This window comes from Corella eumyota, chromosome 1 (genome assembly GCF_963082875.1).
Source record: "Corella eumyota chromosome 1, kaCorEumy4.1, whole genome shotgun sequence".
Classification (NCBI taxonomy): Eukaryota; Metazoa; Chordata; class Ascidiacea; order Phlebobranchia; family Corellidae; genus Corella; species Corella eumyota.
In genome coordinates, this window is record NC_137490.1 from 6,512,843 (window position 1) to 6,523,601 (window position 10,759).

A 10,759-nucleotide genomic window follows, 5' to 3' on the forward strand; every position below is an offset into this window, starting at 1 on the left:
GATCTTAACACTTAAAAATTAAAATAAAATTAAACAAAACATTGAAAAATTGTTAAAAGCAGGAGTAAACTTTTGTACTGAACTAAAATACGTATTATTACTGACGTTACAAATCGGGGGTTTTGACAACTTACCTATCATGTCGCTCCAATTTATTTTTGATATTTTGTGAAGGACAACGTACCCAACCACGACATATCTTCAAAAAAGTGAACAAAATATTAGAAAATGGTCAAATACAGGTGTAAACTTTGTATTTTCGTAATATACGCTATATAAGTGACGTCACAAATCGGGGGTTTTGACAACTTACCTAGCATGTCGCTCTAATTCTTTTTTTATATTTGGTGAAGGACAACGTACCCAACCACGACATATCTTTAAAAAAGTGAACAAAATATTAGAAAGTGGTCAAATACAGGTGTAAACTTTGTATTTTCGTAATATACGCTATATAAGTGACGTCACAAATTGGGGGTTTTGACAACTTACCTAGCATGTCGCTCCAATTCTTTTTTGATATTTTGTGGAGGACAACGTACCCAACAACGACATTCCAAAATATATTAACATAAAATGTTTATTCTACAATTTTGGAAAAAAATTTGTAATTTTGTAAAGTGTCATCCTAATATAATTTTCCCAATTTTTAAAGGGTGTTTGATTAATTTAATTCTATTTAAAATAGTTAAGGTACAGTCACATTCCAAAATACCAAAAAAAATTTATTTACTTAGCATACTTAGCGCAAGGTTGTTGGTTAAAACCGATTGTAAAGAACAGTCCAGCACACTTTTAACAAGTGTGATTATCAAAATTGGGGCGACATGATAGGAAAGTTGTCAAAACCTCCGATTTGTGACGTCACTTATATAGCGTATATCACGAAAATACAAAGTTTACACCTGTATTTGACCACTTTCTAATATTTTATTCACTTTTTTGAAGATATGTCGTAATTAAGTGCGTTGTTCTTTACAAAATATCAAAAATAAATTGGAGCGACATGATAGGTAAGTTGTCAAAACCCCCAATTTGTGACGTCACTTATATAGCGTATATTACGAAAATACAAAGTTTACACCTGTATTTGACCACTTTCTAATATTTGTTCACTTTTTTAAAGATATGTCGTGGTTGGGTACGTTGTCCTCCACAAAATATAAAAAAAGTATTGGAGCGACATGCTAGGTAAGTTGTCAAAACCCCCGATTTGTGACGTCACTTATATAGCGTATATTACGAAAATACAAAGTTTACACCTGTATTTGACCACTTTCTAATATTTTGTTCACTTTTTTGAAGGTATGTTGTGGTTGGGTCTGTTGTTCTTTACAAAATTTTAAAAATAAATTGGAGCGACATGATAGGTAAGTTGTCAAAACCCCCGATTTGTGACGTCACTTATATAGCGTATATTACGAAAATACAAAGTTTACACCTGTATTTGACCACTTTTTAATATTTTGTTCACTTTTTTGAAGATATGTCGTGGTTGGGTACGTTGTCCTCCACAAAATATAAAAAAAGAATTAGACCAACATGCTAGGTAAGTTGTCAAAACCCCCGATTTGTGACGTCACTTATATAGCGTATTTTACGAAAATACAAAGTTTACACCTGCATTTGACCACTTTCTAATATTTTGTTCACTTTTTTAAAGATATGTCGTGGTTGGGTACGTTGTCCTCCACCAAATATAAAAAAAAAATTAGAGCGACATGCTAGGTAAGTTGTCAAAACCCCCAATTTGTGACGTCACTTATATAGCGTATATTACGAAAATACGAAGTTTACACCTGCATTTGACCACTTTCTAATATTTTGTTTACTTTTGTAAATATATGTCGTGGTTGGGTACGTTGTCCTCCACAAAATATTAAAAATAAATTGGAGCGACATGATAGGTAAGTTGTCAAAACCCCCAATTTGTGACGTCACTTATATAGCGTATATTACGAAAATACAAAGTTTACACCTGTATTTGACCACTTTCTAATATTTTGTTCACATTTTTAAAGATATGTTGTGGTTGGGTACGTTGTCCTCCACCAAATATAAATAAAGAATTGGAGCGACATGCTAGGTAAGTTGTCAAAACCCCCGATTTGTGACGTCACTTATATAGCGTATATTACGAAAATACAAAGTTTACACCTGCATTTGACCACTTTCTAATATTTTGTTTACTTTTGTGAATATATGTCGTGGTTGGGTACGTTGTCCTCCACAAAATATTAAAAATAAATTGGAGCGACATGATAGGTAAGTTGTCAAAACCCCCAATTTGTGACGTCACTTATATAGCGTATATTACGAAAATACAAAGTTTACACCTGTATTTGACCACTTTCTAATATTTTGTTCACTTTTTTAAAGATATGTTGTGGTTGGGTACGTTGTCCACCACCAAATATAAATAAAGAATTGGAGCGACATGCTAGGTAAGTTGTTAAAACCTCCGATTTGTGACGTCACTTATATAGCGTATATTACGAAAATACAAATTTTACACCTGTATTTGACCACTTTCTAATATTTTGTTCACTTTTTTAAAGGTATGTCATGGTTCGGTACGTTGTCCTCCACAAAATATCAAAAATAAGTTGGAGCGACATGATAGGTAAGTTGTCAAAACCCCCGATTTGTGACGTCACTTATATAGCGTATATTACGAAAATACAAAGTTTACACCTGTATTTGACCACTTTCTAATATTTTGTTCACTTTTTTGAAGATATGTCGTGGTTGGGTACGTTGTCCCCCACAAAATATAAAAAAAGTATTGGAGCGACATGCTAGGTAAGTTGTCAAAACCCTCGATTTGTGACGGCACTTATATAGCGTATATTACGAAAATACAAAGTTTACACCTGTATTTGACCACTTTCTAATATTTTGTTCACTTTTTTAAAGATATGTCGTGGTTGGGTACGTTGTCCTCCACAAAATATAAAAAAAGAATTGGAGCGACATGCTAGGTAAGTTGTCAAAACCCCCGATTTGTGACGTCATTTATATAGCGTATATTACGAAAATACAAAGTTTACACCTGCATTTGACCACTTTCTAATATTTTGTTCACTTTTTTAAAGGTATGTCGTGGTTGGGTACGTTGTCCTCCACAAAATATCAAAAATAAGTTGGAGCGACATGATAGGTAAGTTGTCAAAACCCCCGATTTGTGACGTCACTTATATAGCGTATATTACGAAAATACAAAGTTTACACCTGTATTTGACCACTTTCTAATATTTTGTTCACTTTTTTAAAAATATGTCGTGGTTGGGTACGTTGTCCTCCACCAAATATAAAAAAAGAATTAAAGCGACATGCTAGGTAAGTTGTCAAAACCCCCGATTTGTGACGTCACTTATATAGCGTATATTACGAAAATACAAAGTTTACACCTGCATTTGACCACTTTCTAATATTTTGTTTACTTTTTTGAATATATGTCGTGGTTGGGTACGTTGTCCTCCACAAAATATCAAAAATAAATTGGAGCGACATGATAGGTAAGTTGTCAAAACCCCCAATTTGTGACGTCACTTATATAGCGTATATTACGAAAATACAAAGTTTACACCTGTATTTGACCACTTTCTAATATTTTGTTCATTTTTTTAAAGATATGTTGTGGTTGGGTACGTTGTCCTCCACCAAATATAAAAAAAGAATTGGAGCGACATGCTAAGTAAGTTGTCAAAACCCCCGATTTGTGACGTCACTTATATAGCGTATATTACGAAAATACAAATTTTACACCTGTATTTGACCACTTTCTAATATTTTGTTCACTTTTTTAAAGGTATGTCATGGTTGGGTACGTTGTCCTCCACAAAATATCAAAAATAAGTTGGAGCGACATGATAGGTAAGTTGTCAAAACCCCCGATTTGTGACGTCACTTATATAGCGTATATTACGAAAATACAAAGTTTACACCTGTATTTGACCACTTTCTAATATTTTGTTCACTTTTTTGAAGATATGTCGTGGTTGGGTACGTTGTCCCCCACAAAATATAAAAAAAGAATTAAAGCGACATGCTAGGTAAGTTGTCAAAACCCCCGATTTGTGACGTCAGTAAAAACACGTATTTAAGTTTAGTACAAAAGTTTACTCCTGTTTTTAACAGTTTTTTAATGTTTTGTTTAATATTATTTTAATTTTAAACTGTTAAGTACCTTGTTAACTTATTATACATTAGGTTTGATTTTATTTTGTTTTATTTAAAGGGGCTATTTTACCCCGTTCTTTTTTGTATTGTACGATCAAAAAATATTTGGAATCATTATTTTTTATAATTATCAGCCTAAGCAAAATTCTCTGCTACTCTCTGCCAGCTCTCTGGCAGAAAGGTGGTGGTTTAAAATCTTTAGACGTAATAGTGTACAATCGTACGGACTCGCTATAAATATGAATAAGTTGATTAAGACGAATTTGTAAACTATATCAGTTGGACTTGTTAAGTACTAAAAAACTATAAAACTATTCTAACATCTAATATTCGGATATTAGGCACTATCAGACTATTATTTTATTGGTGTACAATCTTCAATCTTTATGTTAGTATCTATGGGTAAAGTGCTTTATTTTTTTTAATGCTCGGTTTGCAATAATGTGTATATTTTTAAAGGTCTGAAACTAGCGCTTAACAAAACCTTTGCTTTTTTAAAAGATTTAAATGTCAACTTATTCTTAGTTTTAGACATATAAGTGTCATTTTAATAATTCCTAAATCTATTTCTTGTGTCTGTTGTTCGTTTATTGATTATTTAAATCATGCCAATCAAAAAGATTTGTTGTATTGGGGCTGGGTATGTGGGTGGACCAACTTGTTCAGTAATTGCACACAAGTGTCCTGATATTGAAGTTACCGTTGTAGACTTGAACAAATCAAGAATTGATGCTTGGAATTCTGATAGTTTACCAATTTATGAGGTTAGTATACTAATTTGTAAAATAATTTATTGGTATCCTGTAATAATTTTTCAATTTGAACAATGGTTATATAAAATTATTTAGTATCAAAAATTTTGATTGAAAATTATTTTAAAATTTAGGTAAACTAGTAAAACAGTCCCCTAAAAATATTAGAAGCCTAAATATTTTTATTTTTTTAGCCTGGTTTAGATGTTGTTGTTAAAAAATGTCGAGGCACAAATTTATTTTTTTCAACTGACATCGACAGTGCCATCATTGCTGCTGACCTTATATTTATTTCTGTAAGTAATAAAATATTTTAATTTTAAGAATAACATTTATTTAATAAAAAAAGCAAGTATACACATGGTATGTTAAGTTAAACAGGTTATATATATATTTAATTACACAAATTAACTTACATAAGTTTCATTGAAATTAAATATTTCAATACCTTGTGAGCCTATAATATATTAAATATTTAATTTAAACTTTTACATAAATTTAATTAGGTAAATACTCCCACCAAAACATACGGTGTTGGAAAAGGTAGAGCTGCTGATTTAAAATATGTTGAATCATGTGCACGACATATTGCATCAGTTACTACAGGCCACAAAATAGTTGTTGAAAAAAGTACAGTCCCAGTTCGTGCTGCAGCTAGCATAAGCAGGATTCTTCATGCTAATACAAAATCTGATAGCACATACGATGTAAGATCAAAGTTTTTTTTTTGCATTTTTTTATTTTTTTATGTAAAATCATGTTATGTGGAATTGTATAAAATAGTGCTATGAGTTTTGGGTAAATGCCATATCTACTTGCCAACATATAAACTTGTAACTTTTAATTGTTTCAAGGTCTTGTCAAACCCAGAATTCTTAGCTGAAGGCACAGCCATGGAAAACCTAATCAACCCTGACCGTGTTTTAATTGGCGGAGAGAGCACACCAAGTGGTCAAAATGCTGTACAAGCATTAACAGAGGTCTATGCTCATTGGTTGCCAAGAGAAAAAATTATTCAAACTAATACGTGGTCTTCAGAGTTATCAAAATTAGTAAGTTGATGTGAATTATTTTTTACACATTATCGATAATTTCAACACATTTTTTTATTTAATTAAAAAAATACATAATTTTATTATAAGGTTTTTTTTGTTTAAATTAACTTTTCACAGTAAAATTATTTTTGTTTATATATATAAAAACACTTTCAAATCAGTTTTAGAGGCTATTATTTTAAAGTTAAACTTTTTTATTTATTTGTTTTTAAAATTTGCAAAAAATATATACACATTAGAAGTATGACATGCCCTGAAAATTTGTTTACAAACAAAACGAAATTTTAGAAACAACCAATTTTAATAATTTGTTATTAGTCTTCTTTTAATACCAATTCTGTTATTTTGTACCATAGGCTGCCAATGCTTTTCTTGCACAGAGAATAAGTAGCATAAATGCAATGAGTGCAGTGTGTGAGGTTACTGGTGCTGATGTTAGTGAAGTGGCGAATGCTATTGGAAAAGATACCAGAATAGGTAAATTTTATTTAACAAAAATGTATACCCCCAAGTCATATAATTTTTAGTTTATTGGCATACAACCCTAAAATGCTATATAAATGCTTTGTAAATGGAAATTAAACCTTTTTTGGGTAAAAAAAAATTTATTTTAGTTTTTTAATTGCCCACATGTTTTTAATTTTTGAATACATTGTATTGGTCTTTGCCTCCTTTTTAATCAGCTGTGGGAGTATCTAATTTTAGGTGTAACTTGATAATTTATATAAATCACAACTACAAATTACATTTTAAATGTAGATTACAACTAATAATTATTATACCAACCAACACAATTAAAATGAAAATTGTTATGTTTATTTTTAGGAAATAAGTTTTTAAATGCCTCTGTTGGGTTTGGAGGAAGTTGTTTTCAAAAAGATGTTCTTAATTTAGTGTATTTATGTGAAGCTTTAAATTTGCCTGAGGTGGCTAATTATTGGCAACAGGTTTGTATAACTTTATGTTTTTAATCTTTTTTATTATTTTGAAATTTTTTTTGTTTGTTTGTAAATATTGCTATGAATATATTTATTTTTTTTAAGTATTTTAAATAATATTCAAATTTTAAAATTTTTTGGCAATTTTGTTGTTTATCCAAAATATACTTTTTATATTTAAAAATAAATTCTTAATACTTTAATTTCTAAATTTATTTTTTAATAAGAAAATTTTTTTAGGTCATAGAAATAAATAACTATCAACGAAGAAGGTTCGCAAGTCGAATCATCGGTTCACTCTTTAACACTGTTTCAGGAAAGAAAATTACTTTGCTTGGATTTTCTTTTAAAAAAGACACTGGTTTGTAATTTGCTTTTTTAAATTTTGTCTATTTTTTATCTATGTTATGTGGTTATAAACTGATTTAAATGTTTTAAAACATGACCTATTTGTATTTTAAGTTAAACAGATTTTTTGTTGAGGCAAAAAATTAAGTATTCAATATTTGGATTGGGTCCTTCATTTTATTTAATAAAATAAAATAAATAAATAAAAAAAAAGTTATTTTAGAATAAACTAAAGTTAAAAAGTATGTTTAGTTGAAATTTTTTTTATCTTTGAATGTTTTTAAAATTAACTGTATTTTTTAATATGTAGGTGACACAAGAGAATCTTCAACAATTTATATTTCAAAATATTTACTTGATGAAGGAGCAAGATTGGTTATTTATGATCCAAAAGTGGCCGCCCAACAAATTATATCGTAAGTTTTAAGTTAGTAATAATGAATGTATCAAGTGAGTAATCACTTAGTATTAAAAAATATAACCTATGATAATTCGATTTAAAAATTTTTTTTTTAGTCATATTATTGTTAGTAGTAAATTAAGTTAAAGTATTATTACTAGTTTTTTTTTAATCCTAAATCTATCTATCTGTTAGACTAAAATAGTGGTACATCAAACAAAATCTTTATTTTAAACATTGTTTATTTTTTAATAACAGTGAATTAGAACATCCAACAATTACTGACAACCCAGAAAGAGTTAAAGAGTTGGTGGAAGTAGCAAGAGACCCATATGAGGCTTGTGATAATGCCCATGCTGTTGCTATTTGCACAGAATGGGACATGTTTAAGGTATTCATAATATAAATTTATAAAATTTGACCAATAAAAATTTTGTGTTTAAAATAATTTTCATTTATTGTCAGTTAAAATACACCTCAACATAGTCTGTTGTTAGGTAAATTGCCCAAAGGAGTGTTTGTAGATAACAGGAAAAAAGTAAAACAACTTTTTAATAGTTTTTTTATGTTAATTTCATTTAAAGATAATTTAATTTACATAACTTGGTTAAGTTTACCATTATCAAAACTCAGTAGTTCTCAGTTTAAAAACGTAAATTATTTTGGAAAAAAATTTAGAAATCCTATGAGAATTTCTCACTATTTTTAGTATGTACTTAGCATGTTTGTTCAGGGTGTAATCAAACAACCTTTATTTTAAGTTATACACCACTCCCGGTTTACCTTAACTCCCTGAATAAACAAGTCTTTAAAATGTAAAATTTTTCAACAAAAAAATTTTTTCCTAAAAATTTTAATCAATTTTAAAGTTTTATACTAAAAAAGTAACTTTACTGGTTTTAGACATTGGATTATCAACGGATTTTTAAAAACATGTTAAAGCCAGCTTTTATATTTGATGGTCGTGGTATTTTACCTCATAAACAACTTATTAAGATCGGATTTCAGGTTTAAAATTTATAAAAAAATTATCAATAAACTTTTATTCTTGCAAGTGGTTGTAAAAATATACGGTAAAGTCTTAGATGTTAACAATGTTTTAATAATACATGAACTACTATGATATTTTAAGGACTTTGCTGTTAAAATAAACGTCTATATTTCAAATTGTTGGCTCTCAGTTTTCAGCAATTAGGATATTTTATCCGAATTGGCAAATTGTTTTATTTTTTAGGTTGAAGTAATAGGGAAAACCGTCGGCAAAGAAGGTCATTTTCATGTTGCTTCTTCCAATAATATTCTATCTCCAACCTCAAGAGTTCTTCCATAAAACTTTCTACAACATATCCTCATTGGCATAAGACAAATGCAATTCTCGTTTTGGCTTACTTTTTGTAGGACAATATATTAATATTAACACTTCTTAATGTGTTACATCGCTCTTAAATTTTATTTAAATCATTTTGTGTAACTGCTATTAGAGTATTTTTTATATTTAAAGCTACTGTAAAATTGTATTGATCATAGCAATTCCATTTTTTAAATTTAAATTATTGTTTGCCTATTCTGATCATGTGCTTTGAATATTAATATTTTTGCATTGTCGTATATCGCTACATAATTTTGTAATTTTTTTTATACTTTTGTATTAATCAAATATTATACCAATTATTATATTTCTTTAGTAGATGGGCACTTACCTTTATGTTAGTTAAAACACAACTATTTAGTAACAGAATTGTCTCTTATTTTAAGATTTATTTATTTAGATTACGTAAAACAATATTATTATCTATGTATATCACTTAATTTTTATCTATTACTTTTATAGTATATACAAAGTTTAATGTGAAACACAAATTAAGTTTTAGGAAAGATTTTTTATTAAACAGGTATGCTCGTCCCTGTTAGTAACCGAAAAAGCTTTAAATAAACAGGCTTACTTAGCGTCAATGTACTACTAAACTTTAATGAAACCGCAATATTTTAATAAAAAAGTTTTAAAAATTATAAGGAATGTATCGAAAACAAAAAATTCTGCATTTTAGAAACACGAAAAAGTTTGTGTGTATTGGTGTAAACGCATAAGCTTTGATAGAATAGGTAACCTTTACTTTCTAGTATCACGATATAAGCCGGCAAAATAAAATTTAATGTAAATACATCGTTAGCTATCTATAAACAGTTGTTCCACATTATTGTTACACTTTAAGGCTTTGATTCCGTCATTAAGAGTAGCTTATAACCAATCCCAACATTTCACTGTTTATGTAAAACAAATTATCATTTAAAAGTAATTATACAGATCAAAAATTATTATTAAAACAGACTAGTTATATCAATAATATAAACAGCTTCCCCCGAGCTTACATTACAAAAGTGCAATAAATGCGGATAACTAAATTTTATTTTTTTAGTAAATAACTCTGAACATTGTTATTGTTTTGAAAACGCAAGTTCACTATCTCAATATTATTTATTTTGGATAAACTGGATTCAGTTTTATGTAAATCAAACCTAATCTTAAAAGGTAAATGAAAGTTGGTGAATTTTTACATTCGTGGAGGCATTATTTGTTGAAGTAACTTTTGGATTATTTTAGCTATGGAAAATTATAAGGTATATTTGTAATTTCTTAAGTTGTCTTTATTTTTATATAATATTATAATAAATGGACAAACAAATTAAGCCATTTTACCTATTAAATTGGTTAACCACTTACTGCATTTTAATTGGTATAATTAAAATTGGAATTAAAAAATTTTATTTGAAAAAAAAATTTTTTTTTTAATCGAGAAATAATTGTTCTGTTAGTACTGGACAGGTCTAACCAACGTGTTTACAAAATATTTTTCAAATATTAATATTCATAAAAGTTATGACACTTTTATTAAAAATTTATAAAATCTCAAAACCTAAAATATTATATTTTGTTAGACTCGCATTGACCTAACTAGCATTTAAGATAAAACATTTCGCAAAAATATTTAGTGAAACAAAAGTTTGAGTTTATTTTTATTTTGAGTTTAATGAGGTGACGTGATATTTTTGGCCAATAATATTGCATGCAAATTTAAAAAAAAA

At 28.5% G+C, this 10,759-nt stretch overlaps 1 protein-coding gene across 1 annotated transcript; it reads left to right on the plus strand.

Moving 5' to 3' along the window:
* Positions 1 to 4,691: 4,691 nt before the first annotated feature.
* Positions 4,692 to 9,386, plus strand: LOC145764188 (UDP-glucose 6-dehydrogenase-like). Its single transcript, XM_082575790.1, has 11 exons — positions 4,692 to 4,946; positions 5,129 to 5,230; positions 5,441 to 5,641; positions 5,789 to 5,986; positions 6,346 to 6,466; positions 6,815 to 6,936; positions 7,168 to 7,288; positions 7,586 to 7,691; positions 7,934 to 8,066; positions 8,579 to 8,683; positions 8,910 to 9,386. The coding sequence occupies exons 1-11, from the start codon at positions 4,788 to 4,790 to the stop codon at positions 9,003 to 9,005; spliced, it is 1,464 nt and encodes a 487-aa protein (XP_082431916.1). The 5' UTR covers positions 4,692 to 4,787; the 3' UTR covers positions 9,006 to 9,386.
* The last annotated feature ends 1,373 nt before the right edge of the window (positions 9,387 to 10,759 follow it).